Genomic DNA, 26392 nt, shown 5'->3' with positions numbered 1-26392 from the left:
ATCAGCTCTGGGAAGCAGGCACACATATAATCATTTGTGGGAAACCACTAAGTTACCCCACTTCTAGCAGGAGTCCAACTAACGACCTATATATTGTTATTCTTGAAAACTGTTATTGTTGGAATCCCAAGCATAACAATCAGTATGAGTCACTGAAGCAGGGGCAAAGGCCATGGGTTAGTTGCATTCACTTCCATACAAAGACAAAGCAATGGAGAAAGAAGTTTGCTTTATTACACCCTGCTATTTCAGAGTTTCCTTGACTAGACAGCTCTTCCTCAAGTTACAATGAGGCCTGCAATGATTCTGCCTTATTGTTCCTTCTACTTGTTCCCATTTGAAGAGAAGATGGCCCGTGCAACTGAGTTTGGGGTATTTGTTTCTGAAAGTTTAAGAAATCAGTAAAATTGAAAAAGATTGAGCAGAAAAAACACCAGTGATGACCTTCAGTGACAGAAAGCACTGAAAATACTCATGTGAGACATGAAAGCCACGATGACTCAAGAACATGAAAGCCTGAGGAAGTTTCAAGGGCTCGGATCAAGCATAAATCTAAAGAACACTTTATGATGACTCCCCCTGGAAGGGCAGAGCTCCCACAGAACACAAAGCATTCCACAGAAACATTAGTATCTACAGTGAACAAACTTCAGAGAGGTGGCAGAGCAAAACCCATTACCAGCTACGAGGAGTCTAATATTTAGAAGTCCTACAGACTTTTCTGGGACAACCATGATACCCTTCTAAGCACTAGTCTGTGATTCATCCTGTTATTAAATGGACCACAAGCATCCCCAAACCCAGCACTTTTATTTTCTTGGTTTCTTTGTTTTGTTTTATACTACACAAGGCAAACAAGAGCCAGGACTAAAATTCAGAACATAAGGGACAAGAGAAAGCTTTCTACAGATCTGTAAAAGAATCAACTTCTTATACAAAAGAATGATTTTTATAAGCTTGTTTCAACATCAGATAGTAATAGTTTGCATTTTAAACTTAGAATCCTCCTATGGTCCTTGTGCTCTGCCAATTCACAGTCTGAATCAACAGAATCCCAACAGATTGGATTCATTTCTAAGTGGCCCTCTGGTTTTGGCATTATACTGACTTACTCAAGTCAGTTCATCCCATCCACTTGCTGTTTGTCATGAAATACATTTTTACTTCATTACCCAGTCACACTCATACCGATACAAGAGATTACTCTCCTGGGACGGCTTCCCTGAATCCTTCCCTCATATCAAATCCCAGCTAAAAGGAAAGCTCTCTCCTTTCCTGTATTAGCTTTTCCCTTGTCATTCAGTTCCGTAAAAGGCTTTGAGACAGGCTTCTTTGGAAAACTGTGGGTGAAGCTCTTATTAAACTATATGACTTGGCAAAGTATGTGATGACCCACTACATATGAAACAGTATCTTCATGCCAAATAGATTTTAGTTGTAACTTTTACACAGCTGGGAGATACGTTATGCTTTATTTTACAGACATTACCTCTAATATACGGTAAGTTGCAGAGGATCCTGGGTAATCTCCATCACTTTGATTCAGCTCACTGTGCTTCTGGGTAGCCGACTCCTCTGTGCAGAACGTGGGTTTGCTTTTTATCAGGTTTAACTCATTCTCTGCCCTGGTCCCCAACGAATGTCCATTTTCACAGCTTCCCAGGCCTTCACTGTTGGATTCCTCTTCATAACTGCATTTGTACCCAGAAACCTCATTTTGACTTGGGTTTCTATTTGGTGCCAGCTCAGGAAATTCAGTGAACAACCAGTGTCTGTCCTTGAAGAAGCCATTTTCATGGATTTTATAAAAGTCATCCCAGTACCTGTTAGCATTCACCTCATACTCCTCTGTAAATACAAACAAAATTGTTACCAGCAGTCAGATCAGAAGGTGCCAGACTTTAATCAGTTCAGACAGTCAGGGATCAGCACAGACATCTATTTCGCAATCTGTTTTAATAAGCAAGGTTATTGATTGAGAATCACCTTGATTTAAATTGGGCCATCCCACATGAACGCTCAGCCTGCCTCCTCACAGCCACTTTGCTAGAAATAAAAAGGGGAAAAGAGATAGATGAAGAAACTGTCCGTCTTCTGGTAGGATTTAAAAGAACTTGGCAACAGAAACAGCCTCTTTGAGGAAGACTGGAATGAGGAAGTCCAGGTTTTACCTCCCTCTCTAACACTAACTCGTTCAATTCACTGGAGCAATTCATTTGAAACCTCGTGACACTAAGTGGCAAGCACTTACAACTTCTAAGGAATCCTATGACAGGCATCCGGAGCTGAAGAGCTCCTGTCTGACATACTACCCTGTTTTTCAAATGGAGGAACAGAAAAACTAGTCAACTACACATGCACGGCCTAAAGCTCAATCGGTATGTGCACAATACTCCAAGATTACAGGATAGCATGTTTTAGAGAAGTATTGCTACTGTCCAGTCCACGGCAGTTTGCTTTCCACAGTTTTGCGCAGGTTTGAGTAGCGGGCATTTATGAAATCACAACGAAAGAGAGGAGTCAAAAGAAGTGACCATTGTCCTCAGCCTTAAAGGACTAGCATAGAGCTAAGGTGGATAGATTAAAGTTGATAAGAATTAACTTTAGCAGCAAGCATTATCGTTTTCACACCAAGTGGATATATTCCAGTAGCATGCTGGAAGAACTCTTATGATGCCATTATCTAATGAAATTAGAGTCATCTGCAGAATTCCTTCCACATAACTTGATATATTTCAAATCAAGTTCAGTTCTGGAGGAGCTATTTTCCACGGGACATTAAGAATGCAATTGGTTTTCTGAATTCTCATCAATGTCATGAGCTTTCTGACCTGGGAAATGAGAGCTCATTATAGCATCCTATGTTTGCAATCAGCAAGAGGTATCAACACCCTGGGCCAGAGATCCCAACTGCATTTCAATAGCATGCAACTCCTTAGTCATCTTTGCACAGCAACAAGTTCATTATGGAATGCAAACGATTCTCCTGCAATTAAGGATGATGACTGCATGTGAGAATGGACAGCCTCTCTCCAACATCTGCTAAGAACAGGGTTAAGAGAAAAAGCCGTCATTTTAAAATTGGAGATTAATATTATCTGAAGTACGGATTATTTATTAGCCTTTCTGAGAAGAATACAAGTGTTTAGAAGACATCAGAAGGAAAAAAAGTAAAAAGGAGCCAAGAACGCCTGGAAAAATATACAGCCTCAGCCAAATATAGGAAGAAAGATTGCTTTAACAAAGAACCAAAAGCCAGTCCTAAGTATATTTTTGTAGGATCTGTCCCTGAAGCACAAAGAGCTATATATAAAACTAAATCTCTTCATCTCAGTTACAAGGATTTGCTCCTTGTCCTTAAACCCCCAGCCAAAAGAAATTTTAATGTCTGATATTTGACTACAGCAGTCACATTTGTGCCGTGATCTCACCATACCGCAAAGTAAGCAAGGTCAACTCAGTTTAATATTTGCATAGGAGACACTCAAGGAATGCTAATGTCAGAGAAAGAAGTGTTACTGATCCAAACTGGATTCAGCACTAGGGACTGAAACTGTTACTTCTTCCCTGCGCTAGTCGGGATACACAAGGCTGCTGGGACTGGAAATGCTCTTTAAGTTAATAAAAGTATAAAGTCCTGATTCCTGCTGGTCCCTATAGATCACATCATAGTGTCTGACAGAGGATGCTTACCATAGGTGCTGTGGCAATTTTCCAACACAGCCATTTTGGACTACCCACAGTTTTACCAAGGTACAACCCCGAACAAGACATTGTGCTCTTCCTGTGTTAAATTACTGCGATGTTCTGTTGGATGCTACCGAACAGCTGCTACGCTCCCAGATGTGAGGAAGCTTTATTTAAAGCTCATTTACCGCACAGTCTAGAGTTTTCAAAGCACTGGAATAAAGGATCAATAGCAATATAAGTGCAAGAAAGCCAGGGCCAGCTGATAAAGATCATGCAAGAAACACATTTTAAGCTTAAAGATGACCATAATAATCTCTTAGTCTGAAGTCCTGCACAATTTATGCCAGAAAAGTTCACATAATACCTGCTTCAAGATTCTTTTTGTGGTATTAACTCAGGAGAACATCGGCGTGGTAGCCAGATTCCTCCGGAGACTTTCTTGATAAGGAGTCCTGACCTTTCTGCTTGTCTTTATAAGGACACTCCCCAAGTCAAGCCCATACTCACCCTTTCACATTGCAGAAGAAGCACAAACAAAAATAACTGTTCACAACAGACAGGAAGAGAACCAGAGACCCCCTGAATTGCACGGAGGTTAATTATGCAGCCTCAAAAGAAAACCAAAAAACTCTTCCACTTCTTTCTCTGTTCCCAGACAGCAGATACAACTTCTACATAGCACACAGAACTTCTCCCCTTCTTCAGAATACATTCTGATAGCCCAAGAAGTCCATAGAATAATACAGCCATAACGACCAATAGCCTGTCTTTGTTCTCCTGCTTGGACATTTTTGATTCTCAAAACACTAGACCCTTCAGGCACATTTGGCTGGGCTGGCTTCCCTAAGTTTCAGCCATCCCATTGTCTCCACATGCTTCCCATTGAATAGGAGCCATCAAAATTTGACGGGCCTCCATTGTTCTGTCTGGGAAATACATCATGAAGACCTGACAAACTGTTCTAACCGAAAATTTCTCCACAATTTCATCGTTGCATATAGGTTCTCAAAAGCGTGACAGACAACATCCTTTAATGTTAACCAGATTTTAAAATGAACTCAATACAATGGGTATCACAATAGAAACTGCTGGATACTTCTGGGAATCCAAGAAATTAGGGGGGCTGCTCTTTGGTATAATTAAATTTGCTATTGTGAACACAACTGGAAGCTATATGGGATGTGTCTGAAGAACTCCAATAGTGTTCAGCATCTCCTTACAGATGACACACTCAATTGAATTTGAACAAAAGGAGCAGATCCATCCTTGAGCTTGGCAGGATATAACAAGATTATCATCAAACAACTCCTTTATTGTACCAAAGGACAGGAGGCCACTTCACCATCTTTGGAGAGGCCGGATGATATCGAACTGGTGTGGAAAAAAGATGCAATATTAATTAACTCTACAGCAACTTCAACCATATTGCTCGGCTATAGAGCTGTGCGAACCTTTAGGTTGATTCAGATTCAGATAAGCTTTTTGCATTATGGCTATATCAACATCCCTTAAGCCAAGTTTGAGGAAAGGAAAATTCAGAATTCCCCTTTCTGCTTCTCTGATGAGAAATATTCAAATCAGGATAAAGCCATTTCTCTTCACTTCTGATTTAATCATTATCACGCTGCTTGTTAACTTCATCAAGATGAATGCGGGCACTACTTTTTTAGACCCTCTTAAGAGAAAAAGTGAGTTTACACTAAGGATAGCACCACAGCATGCAAACAAACAAGAGATTAACTGCTAGAAGTTAAGCTTTAGAAAGCAAAAGTAGAGAAAATAAAACTAAAGGAGGCTCTTGCTCTACATTGAGAGAAGTTTTTTGACAGGAAACACTAAGTATTTAAACATATGTGACATGAACAAAGAAGCTCAACCCAAAATGACTCCTCCCAACTAAGATCATTTCTGGTCTAGTAGGATGAGCCTCTGGAGAAGGTGGAAAAGTCAAAAAGAAGTAAATTAAGAGCAGAAAGATTCCTCCTCCTTCATTTTTCAACCTCAAGCACTAGATGATGAATTCCGAATGATGTGGGAGGGGACAGAAGGGAAGGGAGGAATAAATGATGATGCACATGTAGATCTGGCCAGACTGTGCTGTTGTATGCACAAGACTTAAGTATTAGAACAGTATCTAAAAGTACCTTGTTTATCTTGTGGCAATAGCTGTGAGCTGTTCTGTTGAACTTTACTTCTGGCACTGGCTTCCTGCTCTTCTGACCATTCCACATTATCCCTGTTGTAAAAAATAAGGTGAACTACTCAGCTGGGAATGGCAGGACAAAGGGAGAGAGAGAAGAAAAGAGAAAGTTCTAGATAGCTCACTGAACTGACAGTTGTGGAGTTTTCCCACAGCCTCTGTAATTCTAGCTCAGTACCAACCTAACAGCTGTCACCATGCAAGGACGGTTCTGTTTCTGGGAGAACTGTAGGCCAGAAGGGATCCCAAGAGGCATGTAATCTGTCCCCTCACCCTTCCTCCTATTTAATGCCCAGCCAGTTTTACAGGAATCAAATTGTTACTATAAAACTATGAGGACACTCAGCATCAACAGCCCTCCTTGGAGATGAACTGCCATTCTCTCATAGTGAAAAGCACTAGTTCCTAAAAAGGTGACTGCCAGCTAGGAGCTTGCATGCCTTCACTCAAGCAGGTCATCAGAACGCAGACTGATTTACCTGTCCCAGAAAATTAAATTTCCTTTCTCAAGTTAAGAGAAAAATTATATGGAAGGTAAAGTGTTATATTAATACTAAATCCTATTATGAGAAAAATATGCAGGAAGCATTAAAGCATTAAAAACCTGTTAAAAACGTAAACGTGCATAAAGAGTTGGGTAGCCATTAAAGTAATTCACTTAACCTTCTTTCATTAAACAAACGAATGAAAAACAGACTACAAGGATCAAGAAGCTCTATTCTGGCCCCAGGATGAATTAGTCTTTTGATATACCTAACAAAACCAAAGACTTGAGCGTTATGGCTGTGAAAAACTAGATTGCTAGGAGTCAGCTGTTTCTGCAGTGAAATATCATTGAGGATACGCTTTTGTAACATACCTTTGACATAGTAGTCCCCAAATGAAAGACAAGCTGATACATGCACACATTACTTTATTACAAGTTAAACATTACCAGTTCTCAACAGGGTATAGCAGCCAAAGACCAAAGTGGACACGTTTACTTCAAAAACGCAGAATACCTTCAGTTCCCAGTAAATTCCACTCAAATTTTGCGTGATTAGCATTTCTTTAAAAATAAGAATAAAAAAACCCCAACTTCCCCCAACCAAAGACTTCCTGTTCCAAGCTCGCACCTAGCACCATCTCACACTGTTACCATGCTCAAGACTGCACACAGGGAACGTGCACTTGGTTCAATTCATACACCAGGTGCGAGCGTATACAGATGAGAAAGGGGTGTAGGAACACGAGACAAAATTCAACTTTATTAGCTACAGCAAGGAAACCACCGCCCTGGAGTGAAGCGACACAGTCTCCTGAAACACTGCGGGGCAAGGGGGAATTCGAGCCGCTCCCGAGCTGAGGAAGGGGGCGGCTCGGGGGGGGGGGGGGGTGATCAGCGCCGCCGAGCGCCCAGCCGAGGCGGGCAGGGCCCTACCCTACCTGCGAGCTTGCCCGGGGCCGCTCGCCGCGCTGGCAGCGGCCCTGCCGGGGGGCCCGGCCGCCCCACACCCGCGGCGGGCCCCGGCCCTGCGGCGAGTCCCGGGACCGGGCCAGCCGTGTCGGCGGCGAGGCCCCGCGCCGCCCCCGAAGCGGGACGGTGGGTAGGGCCCCGCCGCGGCCCCCCCACAAGCGCCGGCGCGGCGGGATGAGCCCCCCGCCCTCCTCCGTCCCCTCCCGCCGCCGGGACCGAGCGCCGACGGGCACCACACGGCGGCGGCGGGTCCCCCCCCGGCCGGGGCCTCCCTACCGCCGAGGCGGGCGCTGAGGGGACCCGGGCGGGGAGGCGGCCGCCCTCACCACGCGTTGTGCTGGAAGAGGCGGCCGGGGTCGGTGAGGAAGCGCGTCCCGAACGGCCGCCGCTTCGCCGCCTCGCTGGGCGCCGCCATGACGGGCCGCGCGCAACCGGAAGCGGAAGCGCCGCGCGCCGCCCGACCCGAGAGAGGACTGAGGGCGGGCGGCGGCCGTTTACCTCAGGGTCGCCGGCGGCGGCGCCGCCCGATCCGGCCCGGCGGCAGGAAACGGCCCACGACGGCGAGAAAAGCCGTTTCCCCCGTTTTATTTCCCGTGGCGCACGGCGGGCTCCGACAGCGCGGGCCGGCCCCGCGCAGCATGAACGCGGCCGGCCGCCGCGGTGCCCGAAGTGTCGTTGCTCCCCTGCCCCCGCGCCGCGGCCCGGCTCGCCCGGGTGCTGGAGCCCCGCGGCCTGCGGTAGAGCTCGTTATCCACCCTGCGGAGGTCGTCGGGCGTCACCAGCTCCTGGCACGTGTTCCAGGACCAGGAGTAGACGGAGAAGATGTGGTGGAAGCGCTCGCTGCCCGTCTCCAGGGCGATCTGGCCCCCGCGGATCCTCCGCCACAGCCTCAGCAGCCTGGCGCGCTCGTGGAGGGCCAGGCCCTGCCTGTACAGTTGGGTTGCCCTCTTCATCTAGGAGAAGGGAGGAAGATTGACAGAGGTGGTAGAGGAAGGGGCAGCGCTTCGCCCAGGTGCCAGACAGGAGGAACATGCAAGACTGAAAAAGCACCTCAGTGGTGCTTTATAATGGGGTGGCAGCGGGTTATAACTAATGCGTGTTGACGATTAACAGTAGTAAACAACTAAGCTATTATTATGCCTTTGCTTTCATTTCTCTTTGAACTTGGGACAAAATTACTCTATAATACCTGCGTCCAGTTAAAACGTTCATCAGAGAGTTAATTTAAAGGTTTTGTGAGTGACCAGTCACTCTTCCGTTCTGGTCTAATTGCAGTCCGCATGTTATAAAGGGTAACATCTGTGTTCCACGTTTTACAGTATCTTGATAGTCCCCATCTCCTTGCTGCCGTATCTAAGTGGTGTTATCAAATACCATTATTTATTGGTCCTACTTTGTGTCTACTGATGAAATGGTTACCATGAGAAATAAGGAATAACATGGACTGCACCTATGACTATGTCGTTTATTTTTCTACCTTAATGACAATCACACCTTTTTTTGTTGTTGTTGTATATCCCCAAGAGCCTTGCAATCTGAGGGGGGTGGGTTTGGGCTTAGGGCACTGGGTCAGAATGAGAAGGACCAGCCAGGGTTGTCATCTCTGCACAGAGTGGATGGTGACATTATCAAACCTGCATGCTTAGGCAAGGTAGCCTGAACTTTGCAGCTGCGCAGTGTCTAGTTCTCCCACCTATTTCAACAGCAGTTGTACTTGTTTGCTAAGGAACTAAGGTTGCTCCGTAGATTTCCACAGGAATCCACAGCAGCTCTGGGGGACACATCCATAGCATGTATTTAGGGTTAAGGAAAGGAGCTACTACGAGAGCATTGGGAACTCGTGCTCACCCCGCAGTGTGGGTGACAGTAGTGCCAGCTCTGCTGACATTCACTGCAGTCCCCAAAAGGTTGGCTGTTCTTTCTGCTATTTCCTAAGCTCATCTTTCCCTTTGATGCAGATGGGAAATACTGCTCTAGGGATAAAAACCTCTTGGCCCATTCTTCTTGAGGCAAGAGAGTGCTGCAGTGGAGAGGAGGGAGGGAAGATGAACGTGAAGCAAGTGACTGGTGAAATACAGAACGTCAATGCAGGGAGCTGCCAGAGAGCAGCCAGGGTGTGGGGCTGGATTTCATACTCACATCTAGTTGCATCTTGCCCAGTTTGTCTGCTGTCAGATGACATGGTTTGTTCAGGAGCTCTGGGTTGACTCTAGGGGAGCTTCTCTGCTTTCTGAAGTCAGCGGGAAGCTTGAACGCAGTTGCCTGATTAAACAAAGCACAAGCTATCAGACTTGTCCCCAAGCTTCCATTATTCCTGTTACGTAGCTGAAGCGTTGCTTGCGTCTCTCACCTCCTGCAGCCAGTTTCTCTTATGGAAGAAGTTCTCAGACGAAGCTATTGGTTCATTCCTTCTCTGCCTCTCCAGCTTCTGCAAATCTTTTTTTGGCCTTCCCGCTATTATTGTGTCTTGTTTAGGAATCAGCGGGAAGATGGGTACCTCAGCATAAGGGCTGTCTGAAAGGGGTACACATGCTAGCGAAAAGAAGTGAGGACAAGAGTCACTAACTGTACAGCCAGCAGCCAGCTGCTTCTTGCCTTTTGGTTTATCTCCTTTTCTGACCAAGGCGGGACTAAGTCCTGAATTTCTCACTTGTCTGAAACATGAGTCACAGTAGCTGCAATCCTGCTTGCCCAACGTTAAGAGGCATAGGGTGGGAGCTGCAAATACACCAGTCACTTGGCCTCTGTGTTGAGGTGCTCAGTTTACTGAAATCCATGGCACGCAGGTGCCTGCAAGGTGTTGGGGTAACACTGAGCTCACCTACCATTGGACGCCTTTTAGCGGCCTGACTAAGTTTAAGCTAGTTGTCCAGCACAGGCACCTCTGGAGGGCGATTCCTTTGTCCTTAACAGTCCCAGGAGCAGAATTCTCTCCAACTATTCGATTTTGCTCCTTCCCCTGGGAGAAGCCCTCAATTTACTGTCTGTGGCAAGGCTAGCGTTGCCACTGTGAAGGCCTTAAGAGCTGGCTACGGTTTAGACAGCCCTGACTCCGGAGGACAGCTAGGGGCTAGATGGACTCCCAAAGTATGTTCCAGCTCTGTTTTCTTTGATCCTCTTTGGAATTACGACCTGGGCTGCAGGAAGGGTTAACTAATGCAGAGCCAACCCAGCTATCCTCCACCTGGGGAGAGGACCACGTGCCAGGAAGGAACAGAAGAAGCTGTGGCAAATGGCACAGTCTGGTACCCTCCCCTCGCAGCTTCGATGACTTCCCAGCCTGGGAGTGACAGACAGTGGGCAAGTCTTACCTTTAAGGCCCTCCACATAAGCTACTAAGTCTTTATCATTCATGACAGAGATGCGGGCAGCGCTTACAAAGGAAGATACATAAGCCTGATCTTTTCTAATTTTGTGGTGCCTCTTTTTACAATACATTGAATTGTCAGAATCCTTCCAGGCTTTTTGGCCAGTGCAATTCATAAACTTCTGCTGGTAGTACCTAGAAGACAAAAGATGGGGTTGTTGTCTGGTGAAACACAGCCCAAAGCCCTACTCAGCACTGGCTGCTGTATACCAGTGTACTGCAGGAACTGTGCGTCTGGAAGGACCAGATATATGAAGATATTTAGGCCTCAAAGATATGGGACAGGCACACAGTGGCATTTACAGCAGTGTCTTTGTAGAGCAGGTGCCTGATGTATTGAGGTGCTTTTGTACGTCCTGCTAGATACCGAACATTTCTGGAAAACTAGTCCTGAGCCCCTCTTTTCAGTGTATTGAATTATATTATACATGAATATCCTTATGAAAGAGGGATGAAATGGAGACCTCCCTTCTCCATCTCATGGAGCTAAGGCAGCTCACCTGACAATCTCAAGCAGAGTTCTCCGGGGCAGAGCAGCCAATTCCACCAGTTTCGACAAGATTTCGAAAAGCAGGATCCTTCTGGCATCCTTGGAGTCAAAGTTGCCTGTATAATTTTTCTCCGGGACTGGAGAGGAAGTGGAGAGCGGTCAGAGCCACGACTGAGCCTTGTCTTACCTTCACAGAGCTCAAAGAGAGCAAAGACCCCAGCAACCCCCGGGAAGGTCTGGACAAGTTATGCCATGGTGAGACATGCCCATTTGCTGCTAAGTGCTAATTAGGTATTTGGCTAGGAGGAAAATTCCCTGCCTTTTTCCAGCAGCCAAAGAACAAGAAAGTCTCCTAGTACTTTTGCTTTCCATCTTGTAAGAGATGAGTTTGGCCTCTGCTATTGTAGCCGGGAAGATTTGGACTGAATGCTGGATTCCTGCCCCCGAGCCTGCACTCCCCTTGCTGAGACTGGCAGGCACAAAGATGGTTCTTCCCAGTGCTTTTCTCTCAGCCCTCTTTGCAAGGAGGCAGAGCTAGCTCTGAGTTCGACTGTCATGGTTCGGTGAGCTATTTCTGCTTTTTCTGAGTAGAGCAGCCTTCATTCCTTTGGGTCCCAGATGCTGATTTCTTGCTCATTCCCAATTATTCTGAAGATCAGGCAATCTGGATAGTTCTGGATAAGAGAGGTTCCGGCTGGAGGGGAAAATAACCACTTGCTTGGGCAGGATGTCTCTTACTTACCTATTGCCTGCATGAAACACTTGTTGTCAGTAACAATGGTCAGAAAGTCAGAGAAGTTCACCTTGCCGTCTCCTGCAAGCAAATAGCATCTCCATTAGCAAAGCACTTTTCTGCCCCAGGGCAGTGTAATGAAAAGCTGAGGTGAGCAGTTCAGAGCTAGTAATGCAGGAGGATTTGTTACTGAAATCTAAGGGTAGGAGAAAAAGCTGTTAAAGGTTTAACATGTAACTGGGCTGTGGACCTTAGTGCTTCAGGATGCATAAAGGGGTCCCAAAATGTGCTACATATATTCATGAAGGATACATTCACTGGTGAGTGCTAAAACGCTACAGCCCCAAATATAGCCTCTGGCTCAAGAAGCATTTAAGCACAGTGTTTCCCAGGGCTGGGAAGGCATATGGAGTAGGGTCACTTTGCACACCCAGAAATTGGCTCATAAAAACCTGTAGGGGAGTAACACGTGGTCTGGTGCACTCACTGTCGGCATCTGCATACACCAGCTCATTGCTCGCCTCTTGACTGGTTAAGCTAATCCCCAGCTCCTTAGCGGTCTCCTGCAGGCTGTGAAGGTTAATAGTGCCATCTGGGTCTTTAGGGAAGAAGTTGAAAGCATTGCGGAACGCTGCAGGCAAGCAGAGAGAGGACGGCAGGTTACATTGGGCAGGCAGGGAAGGCACTACCTGTATTATACTCTTTTGGAAATAAGGACTCATAACCACTAGGGATTGGGGGTTGGGGATGAGGTTGTTCCTTACTGCCAGTTGCAAAGCATCTGCCTCGAAACAGCTACCAACAGCGCAGGAGAATTGGGGATTCTAGGGAGAGGAAGGGCAAGTCTATATTTACTGGGGGGCACTGGGTGAGATGCTTGGTTTAGTTCCTAGCTCTGCCTTCCTAAGCCTCAGTTTGCTCTCCATCAAAAAGGACATTGATGCTTCCCTCAGTCACTGGGTCCCCAAATCCTTGGGGCAGGGGATTGCCCCTTGCTTTGTGTACACTTGGCCCCTACCATGGTCATCATCTTAGGAGGATCTTGCAATGCCACAGCGCTAAGCTAAAGATTGAACTACTCCTGAGCATGCTGGCGATGTGCCTTCCCGGGGGGAGGAGATGACAAGGCAGCGTTACCTTCCAGTTGTTTCTTTGTCAAGTTCTTTGCTGCTTTGCACTTACTTCTCTTCTGAGGGATGTGTGAGCGTTCCCTGCCACACACATGGGCATAAAAAAAGATGGACAGATTGACATCTGAGAGGCACACAGTGACCGAGACCAACAGACGTGCAGCTCCCGCTGATGGCGTGGGAGCAAACACTGCAGATAGCTCTCAGCTCTGTGGGCCAGACCAGTGCAGGCAGGACTGACAGAGAATAGCTCGCCACCCAGCTCTGCTCTCACAAGGATGGGACTGAAGCCTTGTGGAACAGTTCACGTTCACTGCTCAAGACTGCACAGAAACAGTAATGGGATCTCAAATGTCTTTCCCAGTTCAGGTCAGCTTTGACCAAGGGCAACTGTGCCTGCTCTGATGTGTCCTGGGAAGCAGAAACAACAGCCAGGAGGCACAGCCCTGGCCATGGAGCAGCAGTGGATGGACCAAAGCTCTGTTACCCACAGCCCGCATGGGGCAGATGTGCAGGAGCCCAGCTCAGTCCTCCATCCATAGCTCATATGTTTCTTCTTTAAGTTGTTAATGCTGACATGACCAGCATTGCAGAGAGAAACGTGAAGGCAGGGCTCCTGTGCTTGATCACACAACAGGCCAGGGGAGCATAATTTCCACTCATCCTTCCCCCACCTTCATGTTTACCTGGTTGTTTTCCCTGGGAGGGATTTTAGCACCATCTTCTTTGGCAGAGAGTTCAGCATACTGGGTTTGGGAACGTGGCCAGGAGCAGGAGCAGCTTTTTCTGGGTGTGAAAAGTCGCAAATAAGCAGAGAGAGTCACAAACTTCCCTCCAGTCAACACTTACAGCCTTAGACATCACAAGGAATAGAGCTGGAAAGACCCTGAGATGAGGCCTCTTCCTGCTTTTTCCTACAGTGGCATGGACTCACTGTGTCATCCTGTTCATAGGTGTTAGGATATCTAGAGGTGGAGATCCTATGCCCTCCCAGCATTCCCTGTCATCTGGTACAGCATCTTCCCTAATGTCTAATTTGAGTCCCCCCCCTTCTTGCCGTTTAAACCTCTGATTTCTCATCCTACCCACAGTAGATGTGGAGAACAGTTTATTCCCTTTCCTCCTTGCCCTTCCCTTCAAAGTAGCTGGCGCCTGGGACAGCAGGTAGTTCTGCAAGACAGACTGCTGCCCATGGGGAAGCAGCAGCAACTTGTGGACAAACGGCTCTCTTTTTTCCCACCCCTTAAGCATCGTGGCTAGCAGTAGCCAAAGCCTGACTAGTCACCAAAAGAGGGATTAACATCACACTAGCTCTTTCTTACAGTTGTTTTCTTCCCCCTGCTAATCCAGATCCTTGTTCCACCAATAGATGAGAGGCCACGCAGTTGTAATCACAGAAAATCACACGTTCCCAGGCAGCCCGTCCCCCTTACAGCACTGTGACCCAGAACGAGGGCGGCCACAGTGCTGGTGGCAGAAGACCCAGACTCAGTTCCTGCGCTGACCCAAGAAGATCTGTGAGACATTGAGCAAGATGCTTTGGGCCATGTCTAGACTTCCAGATCCCAGACAGGACTGCCTGTCCACCCCAGCACAGCCAGCAAGGTGGTACAAATCTGTTCTCCCAAAGTAAAAACACTGACAGCCCAAGAAGAGGGAGGCTGTGCTGCCACCATTCCCTGTCCTCCAAGCCTCACCTAGCCCACTTCCCAGCCAATTTCTTAGGTGCAGGATTTCTCATTGTCTGGACATCATCTGAACACGCAAGGGCCAGTTAATAGGAAAAGGCAGGCGTAGGCAGGAATTAGGGTGCATTAGCCTTTGCCCAGGGTGTTATTATAGATTCTCCAAGGACTTGGGATCACATCCAGAGGTGAAGATGTTTTCTGTTTTCCACTTCCCCTTTCCAGGCAATCATAGCTTACTCAGGGCCCAGGAGAGGCAACACAGTTTACTGCTCAGAGCCTTCACAAAGTCTTTCAGATTCACTATCTTGTCTTCTGCAAGGCAATGAGCATGCTGGGTGCCCTTCCAGGGAGCCCCGGCACGCAAGAAGTGGTGGAGAAGAGCCCCCAGGTCCCATACTGGGAGTCAGCTGGTGTCCTGGTGGAGGTGCTGAGGTTTTCTCCTGACATTTTGGACATGCTTAACGTTATGTATTTCCAGAATGACATTTGAGACAACGAGGGAGGCAGCACAGTCTTTTGCTGCCTTTGGGCACCAGCAGTGCCCTAAGCAGTGAGACACAACAGAACGCTTGACACAAGAGCATTGGAAAGCCTAGAACAAGGGCTGGCTCCAAAAGATGGTTTGGTTCTTCCAGACAGGCAAGAACCAAAAAGAGGCAAGGAGTTTGCTGGGCAATGGGAAGGGTGCATCCAGCCTCCATTTCAAGTCAGAGCAGGTCAACGCAGAGCTGATAAGCAAACTGCCCCACAAAACACCTGCAGCAATCTAATGGATGCTGCCCGCTGACGGTGGTGTGCTGCAGCATCTCCTCCTCTTCCTTGGCATTTCAGGATCCCCAGGCTGGCCAAGACAGTGCCAGGTCCTGGATAGCCACCACTTGCCCCTTAATGATCAATATTTAAGAGATCTCAGAGCTTCCTTCAGAAATGATTCCAGGTGATATGTGGGATATTGCATGTGTGCAGATTAATGTCATAGTGACACAGCTGCTATTCACTGTGCCAGATGAAAGAAAAGTTGTCTCTTCCCGGGGGGGAATATGTACGTATAGACAGATGGGCTGAGAGGGCCTGATCCGCAGCTGGTAGAAAGTGATTCTGCTCTGCGGAAAACAGGGCATCTCTCCTGATCTCTCTGGTGACCAGACAAGCAGTTCAGCTCTTCTTGCTCACCTGCTCCTTGGGCTGTGGACTGGATAGCTTTGACTTGATGCATGAATTCACTTAAATTCACCTTTCCATCAGCTGCAAGAGAACAGCGTAGGCTCAGAGCTCACCCTGCCAGAGCAGCTGCAGAGAGGATGGCAAGACCTGCAGCACTCACAATCCACTGTTACATGCTCCAGCACTTCTTGCATCTCTTCATTGGTAAGGTGGATCCCCACACTGCCCAGGATGGTGTCCAGGCTCCGGATATCCACCCGGTTCCCTTGAGATAACAGAAGGGAAGGACAATCCAAATCTAGTTGTCTGGGTCTGAATTACTCACCCTGGGTCCTTCCATAATCAGCAGCGAGACTAGCACACCCCAGGTGGGGTTAATCCCGAGGGCTTTAGGATGGGATTTCACAACCTGAGGGTCCCTCTTCAAGAAGCTTCTCACTCATTTACTTGTATAAGGAAGCTCTTGGGGACTCTGGACTGCTGTATGGTCCTCAATCCCTTGACAGCACCTTCGTGATCAACCGGGAGCCACCTTGCCTTTTGCTATCCCAGTGTGCCAGGTGTTAACCTAATCTAATCCCACCCAAATGGCAACAACGAAATGCAGGGGCCAGGTCTCCTGTGTCAGACCACGGATAACTACACTGCACTGGAGCCCCTGAACTGCTGTAGGAACATCGACTGGAGTAGAGCAGGTCAACACATTGGGCAAGGTACAACCGTGGTGGGCCTGGGCGAAATACTGATGTGTGTCTGCAGGTGGGATCCAGCCCAACATCAGCTGTTGGCCTGTCATGTATAAATAACAAGTGCAGCATGTGAAGTGCAGTGATCTTTCTGGTTGTTCCTAAGGACACTGAGGAAAGCCCAGAGGTGATTAGATGACGTATCTGGAGCGCCTAAGAGTTGAGATGGGAACAGTGCCCAGCAGCAAGGGGAGACTCGTTGGACAAAAGTTCTGAGGGCAAATGTCCCTACAGTGATGGTGTGCAGTGAGGAAATCTCAGTCCCAGGGGATGTTTTCACATACTTTCAGCCTGTGATGGTCTCCGTGTGTTCATCATGCTCAGGTATGCACTCAGGCTAACATCACCACCTTCTGCAAGGGAAAGACCTGCTCAGGGATAAAGGCTAGACAGGGTCTAGGCTGGGGAAGCCACAGATGGAGCTAGGTCTTCTCCTTTTTCACTCTCTGCTAGAGGCACAAAGCAGCTGCCAGCAGGAGCTGAGAGTGGGGAAAACCGGGACAGGTCACCACAGTAGTGGGGGCATCTCCATCCTTGGACGTGGCTTGGCTAGGAAAACCACAGCCAACTTGATCTAGTGTCCACAAGAGATGGCTCCAAGTGGGAGGCTGGACTGGAGGCCTCCAGAGGCTCCTTCCTGCCGACGTTTCTGATTCACTTACCATCCACTGGGACATGTTTCCATGCCTCTTGCAGCTCCTCTGGGGTTAAATGGATCCCCATGGTGGCCAGTATGGAGCCCACATTACTGACATCAACTTTGTCCTCTATGGAAAGAAAAAGCCCCTTTGAGCACTGTTTTCCTTCCAAACATGGGTATTTTAAGTACCATCCTAAACATGTCAGCAAGGTGCTACCCTTTCAATGCACAGCCAGAACATGAAGGGAGGTTGGTTATATAAAAATAAGAACGGTGATATTAACATCTTTTGCCTTTCTCCAGCTCCATCCTCCAGAGGATTTAAAATCTTTTCAGCACATTAGTGAAATTAATCTCACCAGGGCGCAGGGTGGAGAAAAGCCCTGCCATCACTTCTGTGAGGGGGAAACAGAGCGAGACGAGGTGGCTTGCCAACAGGTCTGTGTAGCGCAACAGAATTGTGGCACGAAAGGGAACAGAAGCCAGAGGGTGTCAAGTAAATCCTTGTGAGTCTCAAGCAGCCCATCCTACATCCGTGATTTTCCACCCTCGTGGCTCATGAGTTACGACATGGAGCAGGAGCATGCCAAGAACAGCGCTGTGCTTTGCTTTTTCCAGCAGCCTCAGGTTTTATGTATTAATTTCTGATGGCCCTGAGCAATAGGAGGGTTTCTTGTGGGAAACATGTTCCCTTGGAAACATAGATCAGGGATGGGAAGTTTGAATCCTCAATCTGAATTTGGAGTTTAGCACAGCTTCTCTTGGTGTGGTGCCCCTGGGAGCTCGGCTGCACAGCCCAAGGGCTGTGGTTGTGTTATGCAATTGCATATGGACTTGTGTTACCTGTCTGGTTTCAGCATGCTGCGTGAGAGCACAGGGAAGTGCACGTGGCCATAGTGAGCCCAGCTGTGAGGTGTTCAGAAACACCTTGCAGCTGCTGGTGCATCTCTGACTCCCTGTGCAGCTTCATTACCAGGCAGATTTGCAATTTGTTAAACATGCAGCCACAGAGTTTTCTTCTCAAGGACTCTTGTCTAATCCTGCTTGCTGTCATCTAGCAGCAACTTGTATTACTGAGCTCTCACTCACCTTTCCCCAGGGGTGGTTTCTGGACCGTCTTCTCTGCCTTCATGAATTCACTCAAATTCACCTTCCCATGAGCTGCAAGAGGAGAGCGGAGCTCAGCGTCAGTGGAAATAACAGACACCAGAGTGCAGAGAGGACTGATGTTGGCGATGAACCTCATGGAAGCTACTGCACAAGAAAAAGGCTTTCACAAGAGGTTGTTTAGAGATTTCTTCCTCCCAAATGAAGGCAGGATGGAGTCCTCGGCCGGGGTCAGGCACTGGAAAAAAGGAAAGTTGAAAGCAAAAGTCCTGGGACTTGCTTCCCTTTACCCTGGTAGGAATCCAGACTGACTTCATTGAACACGACCCCCCATTATAGCATAACAACAGCTGGAGGTACAAAAATAATATACTATGCACTGCTGAGACAGGGAAGGAGGATTTTACCACTAGAGAGGAACAATCATTGAATTCTCACCATCAGCAACTTTCCTCCACATTTACCCCACGTGAGTGGGAAAGTACTGTGTTATTTTAAGGGGAGCCATTGTTTCTCATAGCTACTGTGTGCGCATCACGTCCTCATCAGCTGACAAATACCAGGACAGGCATGCAAGAGGCTTCTTAATGGTCCCTGTTGATTCCAGAGGTTTCTAGGCTTCCTCCAAGGAAAAGGACCTGAAATACTTACCCCTACCTGCCGTGTGTCCTAAGGCTTCCTGCAGCTCCTCACTGGTCAGGTGGATCCCCATGGTGCCCAGGATGGAGTCCAGGTCCTGGATGCTGACCTTGTCCCCTAGGATAGGGCCCAAGCAATACTTGAACAGAGCAAGATGTCCCACCAGCAGCAAGGACTGACCCCTTTGGGAGTTCTCCAGTCTCAGCAGTGACAGGGAAAGGGCAGCCGGGGAGATGCTCACCATCAGCACGACTCAGCACTTCCTGCAGCTGCTCTGGGGTTAAGCGGATCCCCATGGTGGCCAGGACAGAGCCCAGATTATCCACAGCCACACTGTCCTCTGTAATAAGGAAGTTTTGAAAACTTGCCATGCTGGCAACCAGTGGGAGAGACTTGGCAAAAAAAGGGTATTAATAATAATAATAGCGACTCCTTTGCCTTTCACCTGCCCTTTCCATCTCAGGATCTAAAGGGCTGTAGCCACAATAATGCAATGAAACTTCCTCCCCCCATGGCAGGGTGGGATGCTGAGGCCACGAAAGATTAAATTCCCTTTCCGAGGCCATTCATCACCCATCACCTCCCTCCATACGCTACACTGTGTACGTCGTGTTCTAGACACAACCCCCTTCTCCTTTGAGACACTGATGGATGGCATTTATATCGTGCCGATACGCACCGAGTTCACGTTAGGCCACCTGTGCCAAATAAAGCAAAACAAAATTTTAACGCAAGATTAAAAGGACGGGAGAAATGGAGAGAATTTAACCTCTGCTGAGTACACATCCCATCCCATCTGAGCAATGGGCCAACCACTCGCTGCAGACACTCAGCAGCCTCCCTGTGCTCCTGTCTGTGGCTGCAGGGACCATGCATGAGCAGAGAGCAAGGAGGGAAATACCAGTCCTTACCTGTGGTGTGTCCAAAGGCTTCCTGCAGGTTCTTGCTGGTTAAGGGGGCCCCTCTGGTGCCCAGGATAGAGTCCAGGTTCTGGATGTCAACCTCATCCCCTAGGGTAGAGGGGAAGATGGAGCTTAGTCAAGTTTGTCCGAGGAAGGAGAGCCCAAAGCACAGACAAGAGCTGGGGGATCCGTTTGGCTGCAGCTTTGAATGTCTCACTGAGAAGGGAAAGTTTCCGCCATCAGGAACCCTCATATGCACAGTGGATTTGGGGATTTTAGAGAATCTCATTGCAAAACTGCTTCCCAAACCAGGGCCTTTTTGGCCAGGCAGCCATCTAGGCTGGGGGTCCAAGCTTCCCCCAGAGCAATGCACTCTGGAGTCCAAGGCTAACCCCAACTCCTTTGCAGCCCCAGGAGGTCCTATCAACAGCTAAAGCCCTGAGCAACCTGGTTTGATTCCATAGCCGACCCTACCTTGATGTCCCTCCCAACTTGAATTTTTCCCATAATTTTGTGTCCTGGGAAGCATCGCTATTTTGATTTTTTTCTTTATTCCAGTTCTTTCATCCTCAGTACTTTCTGCACAACAAATGGTCCAGATCCTGAACAACCCTAAGGTGCTAATAAAACCACCATCCACAGCCACATGCTCCAACACCGCCGGGATCCCCTGGTCTGTTATGTGGGTTCCCATTTGAGCTGGATGAGACTTCAGCTCTCCAGCATCAACCTGCTTCCGTAGAATCAATGGTGAGATGTGTTTCATTTTGGAAAATTTTGTACAGTTCTTGGTTATGAATGCACCTTAGGTTGACTTCTAGCTGCACCAGGAGGAGCTTTGCTCATTCTTGGATTTATGAACAGACATCAATTTGTAAAGGATGTTGACGTATAAATGATTTCCAAGGAGAGCTCCAATTGCACTCAGGACCATTAATGCAAGAAGGCTTCCTTGTAAGACATAAACGTGATGCTCCTTTGTAAGATGCAAAGCTGGACAGAAGGCTAAAGAGCAAAAAAGAGCCCAGCACCAGATTTCTCCGTTGTCAGCACTACCAGAGATTGGCTGGCTCTTACAGTTCTGCCATTGCCACCATGTGTGCAAAGCAGGAAGAAAATGCTCCCAAATCATAAGTTGCCCCCAGCTGGCCTCAGGGTGAGAGCTGAGCTGTATGAACCTGGAGCTGAGGCTGCGTCCAGGAGCTTCATTTCAAAGCAGCCACCAAGCCAGTGCCGTCTGCAGGGTGTCTCTGGGCACTTGGCGGTCCTACAGATGACAAGCCCTGCGAGCGCCGTTGCAGTAGTGCCCATGAGTCTCCCTGGGCAGGTTTTCGTGTTCAACATGTTTAACCTTCCTGCGCCATCAGGCTCCACAAAGCTGAGCGGGCGCCAGCTTAGCGTGGCCTGGAGGAGTTCTCACTGGCTGTGCAGGACCGAGCAGCCCTCGTGAAGGGACAGTCACTGGCAGTATCTTAAGTGACATCTTTCAGCCATATTAACCTGCTCCCCATCTGGGTATATGCAGGGCTTTGCATAATGCTTCACTGCTTTTCTTCTCCCCTCCTACCCTCCAGGATGGCCCAGACTTTGCCTAGATGCTCCCTTTCATCACTGATAGTTTCGGGCCAGCATGTGAAAACTGAGCACAGCTTTAGCGAAAAATGCCCTGTACGGAGTCCAACCTACAAACTCAGGGTGCAAGGATGAAACTGGAAAGATATCGGTGTCTCCAAGACATTTCTCTGGGGATGCCCGTTGGTGCTGGATCAGAGGCGGCCAGAAAGGTGGAGAGCATCTGAGCGAGTGCGTACAGACATCACCATCTAGCGGTCCTTAACACCAACAGCATCGATGCCGCCCAAAATCCTCAGGTTCAGCACGGTTAGAGTTATTACGCTCTCAAATGGCTTCCCCTGGGGAGCACTGAGCAGTCGCGACCTCGGTCTCATCTCCTGCCCCACGAAGCACCTCTGGCTGCATGCGCCAGCCAGAGGAAACAGTCTGCCCTGATTTTCAGGGGAAAAGAGCTATTCCAGACTGCCGGTCCTCCTGATCGTGGGCCTGATCCTGGGAGCAGCTGCATCCGACGGCATTAAGGGGCTGGGAGCTTTGCTGAGCGGGGCCTCATCTCATCCCGCAGCATCACGGGAAATGAGAGACACCTTCTGTGTTACAGAGGCTTTGTCCACCGTATGCACCCGTGCATGGGGACCCAGCACAGGAGGGTAGTACAGAGCAATGCTGCTAGCCCTCCTTGCCTCAAAATTAAGTTACTTTAAAGCAGTTTAAAGAGCACTTGAGACTTTCCCCCAAATCTGGAAACAACTAAACAATGTAGAGGTCCTACCGTTGCCTCCCTCCAGCCTTCTTCTCCACTCCACGAGTGGCTGGGTGGGAGGAAGACTGGGGGTTTGTGGCTTCCCTGGCTTTGCAGTTAGCTGATTTCTGGTGTCACAACAGTGTCTGGGAGCTGTGGTGGTCAATAGTGAGGCAAGCTCCCCCTCTGTTGGCCTTAATCTGTACATTGTGGTGCCACATAGGTGCCAGGAAGAAAATCCTGCAGAGAACTGAGCTCCTCATCTGTGGAGTCTCCTGCGTAGCACTTGGAGACATTGTGCTGCCATTAAAAGCAACCAGAAGAAAAGGCAGACCCAATATGAAGGCATGACACCAAGGTGTCTCAAAACCACCCAGGATCCCCCTCAGAATCTGCCGTAGTTATTACACTAACCGCAGCCTCGAAACTCTGGCTCCGAGGGATCACAGAGATCAATGGTACTACCAATGGTCATAAACCTCTCACTCACGTGCGGTTTCAGAGAGTCTCCTGGTGCTGGTCAAGCTTTTCATAAATGCTTTAAAATTCACCTTCTCATCTCCTACAGGAGAAGACACAGGTCAGACAGGGCCAGAGAGCCTGATGGTGACTAGTGGGAGATGGAAAGGCACCAAGGTGAGTTCAGCCCTCAGTGACCTGGAAAAAGAGTTGCTTGGGGAAAATTAGGCGAGGGGATAATGAGTGTGAGGCCAGCACATCAACGATGCAGCTATTTTCAGTTGGCGTAGTTTGCTCTGCACCACATGAGCAGAGTCACTAACCCAACACTGGAGCGCTGAGGAGGGGCGATGCTGCTCCTCGGGCTCTAGAGGAACATGGCTCATTGGAGTAATTCCCCGAGGCTCTCCTGCGTGGCTCACCGGTGACAGGGACCCTGCTGAGAGCCTCCCGCAGCTCTTCCTCTGGGAGCACAATGCCCATGTTGGCCAGAGCTTCTCCCAGCTGGGACACCTCCATTTGGTTGTTCTTGACTTTGCTGAGGATCTCTAAGGCTTCCTGCATGGCTGTGGGTGTGTGGAAAAGATACCTGAGTCAAGATCCCTGCAGACAACGATGCAGGGAGGCATTTACCCCATCCCTGGCAGGCCCCAGGCAAGCCGTACTCAACATGGAGCTGAGCCTTGCTGCCACCACCTTCTCTCCTGGAGCCCTCCAAGGGCTGCCTCCACCACCAGAGCCACCATATCCTCCCCAAAAGGCGAACAAAAGTGGGGATGGGCAGAACGTCCCCCAGTTCCTCCTGGGATGCACATCTCCAGGGCCCTCCTCACCATGGCAGGTACCTTCCCAACAGACTGCAGGGAACCACTTCAGCTACATGTCACCCCAATATGGCAGCTGGGGCTCACCGGCATGGTGGGAGCTGTGAGCAGGACACCACATCCTTGCAGGGCTAGGCTCTCCCCATGTGTGCTCACTGTCCGCAGAAGCCTTCTCCAGTCCCTCTTGGATGCCCAGCTGGTTTGTGCAGGCCACCAGGTCACTCGTAGCCAGCTGGTCACTCTCAAAGGCACTGGCAGCACCGACGGCATTTTCTGGTGCTGTCGAAGCGGAGAAAGAGCCACATGGAGTCTGAGCATGAGCTTGGCCCCTTTGCCACTGGCAGTGGGGCTTCTTCGCAGCAGCACGCGGACCCACTGCCAGGCTGGCAACATATGTGCCAGGACAGGGACATGCACCAGGACACATGACACCTGGAGAATTTTTAAACCACATCCCAGTCCCACTGCCCGCCTGCCCAACTCACTCGGATATTCAGATGAGCGCTGGCTGCTGCTCAGAGCAGTCATGGAGGCAGCCAGGTTCACCGTCCCGTCTTCTGCACCATCCCAACGCACCCCGGCATGGGTGAAGGACATGGAGAAAGGGACAGAAAAGCAAACAGACATTTGTGAGTCAAATAGAAGCCAGAAAGTGAAATAAAGTGCTCTGAAATAGAGCATGAGCTGGCAGAGTGCCGGCTGCACTGATTTTACCTTCACCCTTCTGGGCCCTTGAACTGCATGAAATCCTATTTGAACCATTTACTGAATGGAGCAACACTGGCTTTAAGCAAAGGTTATTCTGGACTGGGCACATCTCTATTAGCAGGTGTCACGGGCTCGATTTAGACTAAGTGCAGGCTAGTTTAAAGCCAGGCGATAAACTAGGACCACATTTCTGACTTTGTAGTATCAGAGCAGCCCTGACTGGCACGAGATGAGAGCCCCCCCCATCGATAGGCCTGACTGTGCCAGTGGGAAGGGGGCAGCTCCCGCTCCCAGTGGTGCTGCCTCCAGTTTGCACCAGAGGAATGGGTCCGAGACATGGTCCCCTAAAACCTAATGGTGCTACGGAGGGTTGTTACCCCTCTGCACTGGGGACGGTGTTGAACATGGGAGACAAGGATCCCCCCTTCCTGCGGGACCCCCAACAGAGGGCAGGGCAGTTGCAAGACTCACTTTCCGGAGCCACCTTCTGCAGAGCCTCCTCAAACTCCTGCTCTGTCGGGTGGATGCCCGTGGTTTGGAGGATGGAGCGCAGCTTTGCAGCCTCAGTGTTATCTGCTTTGATCCCGTCGACATGCTTGAAAGGATCCTGCCGGGCTGCAGAGCCCACAGAGTACATCAAGGAGATTATTGGGTCTCGCTAGCAGGCGTTTATTTATCCACAGCAATGCTTGGGACAGAATTAGATACTTTTCCAGGGCTGGCACTGGGCTCGGTGGAGAATTTTCTGACAAGACACTCTGTGCCAGTGGCCAAACCCTGGGGATGAAGTAGGATGCTAAAGACACCCATATTTTTTTGGGTGGTCAATTATGAGCCCTGTACCTCTGTTTCCCTAGGCTGAAGGGAGGACAAATTCTAACCTCACTCGGCTTTACCAGTGATGCCAGGCAGAGAAATAAGCCAGGAGCTGCTCTGAGCCTGCGGGAACCAAGGCCGTGATAGTTGCCAGGTTCCTAGTCGTGCTGCAGGGGCTCTGCGCCCCAGGAAATGCTGTCTCCCGGCCTGCAAACATCTCCATGGCTAAATGTGTGCGAAAGCTGCCCAGTGTGCCCAGAGGCCACGCAACACTCCCGTCCCCATCGCCCACTGCCGCGCACAGCTGCCTCTTACCCTCCACCCTATCTCTGGCCTGGCTGCTGTTGGCTGATGTCTCCTGAGGCCACGGCCCTGCGGGTCCTGCTGGGGAAAAAGCAGCTCGGTGACAAGGGAGCCGAGGCTGAATGGACAGCGGGGATAACCAGCGGGTGCAAAAATCACACCGGACACTGCATCTCCGCTTTCTGTGAGGGGGCCACACTCATCCGTGTCCTTGCGGTGGTGCTCAGAGTCGCCCAGGGCTGCCACCAAGTTGGAGATGTTCACCTCCCCCTGGGCATTTTGCAGCCTCTCCTGCAGTGTCCCAGGTGGCAGGCGGATGCCCAGGCTGAGCAGAATGGGCTGCAGGTCAGCAGCAGCGATGGAGCCCTGCTTCATCTTGCCAAAGGCCTCGTAGATGGGCTGGAAAGCTGCACAGACCAAGAGGAGGAGAGCGGTTCCTGCAAAGCTGCCCAGGTCCCACCATGTTGGGAAGGAGCAGTTGGAGCAGCTTGGCTCAGGAGTGGAAAGCCTTGTTTAGCCAAGCTAGAACAGGAGTAAAACTCCACCGATATCAACTCCTCTGCCCGTTGTTTACCTTCGGAGGTGGCAGCAGCGGCTGTGGTCTGGCTCAGGGCACCCAGGAAGCCGTGGAAGTCAAGGTTCCCGTGCGCTGCAAGAGGGAGCGGCCGTTGGTGCAGGGCACGGCACGGCAGTGAGTGGCTCCCGGCGCTGGTGCTCACCATCGACGGGGACGAGCTCGAGGGCCTGCCTCAGCTCTGCGTCGCTCACTGGCAGCCCCAGCGCTTGCAGCACCTGTGGCAGGTCCTCCACGTGGATCTGTCCGTCCCGGATGGCGTGGAAGATGAAGCGCACTCGTGGCAGCCCTGCGGGGACGGCCAAGGGGCTGCGGGGGGCCTCCGAGATCTCTGTCTTGGCCGGGATGTGACATGCCACCTCCAGGCCTGGTGGGGGACCCTGGTCTCTAGTGGTGCCCCTTGAGTGGACCCAAAGGTGCATCCCACACTCCCAGTGCT

At 49.6% G+C, this 26392-nt stretch overlaps 3 protein-coding genes across 4 annotated transcripts in view; all 3 read right to left on the bottom strand.

Moving 5' to 3' along the window:
* METTL2A (methyltransferase 2A, tRNA N3-cytidine) overlaps positions 1-8794 on the bottom strand; it is an 18738-nt gene extending 9944 nt beyond the window's left edge. For both annotated transcript variants that reach the window (XR_011136275.1, XM_068918927.1), the window contains exons 1-3: positions 7673-8794; positions 5835-5926; positions 1490-1848 (exon numbers count right to left, since the gene is read on the bottom strand). Coding sequence is in view for 1 of the 2 variants with exons in the window: in XM_068918927.1 (XP_068775028.1) it covers positions 1490-1848; positions 5835-5926; positions 7673-7761 (540 nt within the window). In the remaining variant the exon portion in view is untranslated. The remainder of the gene's footprint in view (positions 1-1489; positions 1849-5834; positions 5927-7672) is intronic.
* On the bottom strand, positions 7931-22920 carry EFCAB3 (EF-hand calcium binding domain 3). The gene is made up of 18 exons (XM_068918758.1): positions 22760-22920; positions 19962-20060; positions 19292-19390; positions 19063-19167; positions 18394-18465; positions 17327-17431; positions 16949-17017; positions 16079-16183; positions 15928-15999; positions 13753-13852; positions 13074-13147; positions 12424-12567; positions 11946-12017; positions 11214-11340; positions 10658-10848; positions 9697-9878; positions 9486-9608; positions 7931-8299 (listed from the first exon to the last, which is right to left on the bottom strand). The coding sequence occupies exons 1-18, from the start codon at positions 22800-22802 to the stop codon at positions 7931-7933; spliced, it is 2151 nt and encodes a 716-aa protein (XP_068774859.1). The 5' UTR covers positions 22803-22920.
* LOC138062184 (uncharacterized) lies at positions 22862-26392 on the bottom strand. Its single transcript, XM_068918926.1, has 9 exons — positions 26099-26392; positions 25954-26028; positions 25541-25786; positions 25392-25457; positions 24732-24875; positions 24038-24109; positions 23640-23831; positions 23052-23294; positions 22862-22926 (listed from the first exon to the last, which is right to left on the bottom strand). The coding sequence occupies exons 1-9, from the start codon at positions 26373-26375 to the stop codon at positions 22919-22921; spliced, it is 1323 nt and encodes a 440-aa protein (XP_068775027.1). The 5' UTR covers positions 26376-26392; the 3' UTR covers positions 22862-22918.

Source organism: Struthio camelus, chromosome 25 (genome assembly GCF_040807025.1).
Source record: "Struthio camelus isolate bStrCam1 chromosome 25, bStrCam1.hap1, whole genome shotgun sequence".
Taxonomy (NCBI): Eukaryota; Metazoa; Chordata; class Aves; order Struthioniformes; family Struthionidae; genus Struthio; species Struthio camelus.
This window is presented reverse-complemented; position numbering and strand designations above follow the sequence as displayed.

Bases quoted from the DNA above. Each gene is read 5' to 3' on its own strand.
- EFCAB3 (XM_068918758.1), bottom strand. From the start codon at position 22,802: ATGAAAAGCTTGACCAGCACCAGGAGACTCTCTGAAACCGCAC. The intron at 12,018-12,423 runs GTGAGTGCACCA...ATTTGCTTGCAG, and splicing joins GGTGTATGCAGATGCCGACA to GAGACGGCAAGGTGAACTTC. The intron at 8,300-9,485 runs GTGAGTATGAAA...CCCTTCTCCTAG, and splicing joins TGGGCAAGATGCAACTAGAT to ATGAAGAGGGCAACCCAACT.
- LOC138062184 (XM_068918926.1), bottom strand. From the start codon at position 26,375: ATGCACCTTTGGGTCCACTCAAGGGGCACCACTAGAGACCAGGGTCCC. The intron at 24,110-24,731 runs GTGAGTCTTGCA...GGGATGGTGCAG, and splicing joins GCAGAAGGTGGCTCCGGAAA to AAGACGGGACGGTGAACCTG. The intron at 23,832-24,037 runs GTGAGTTGGGCA...CCGCTTCGACAG, and splicing joins GCGCTCATCTGAATATCCGA to CACCAGAAAATGCCGTCGGT.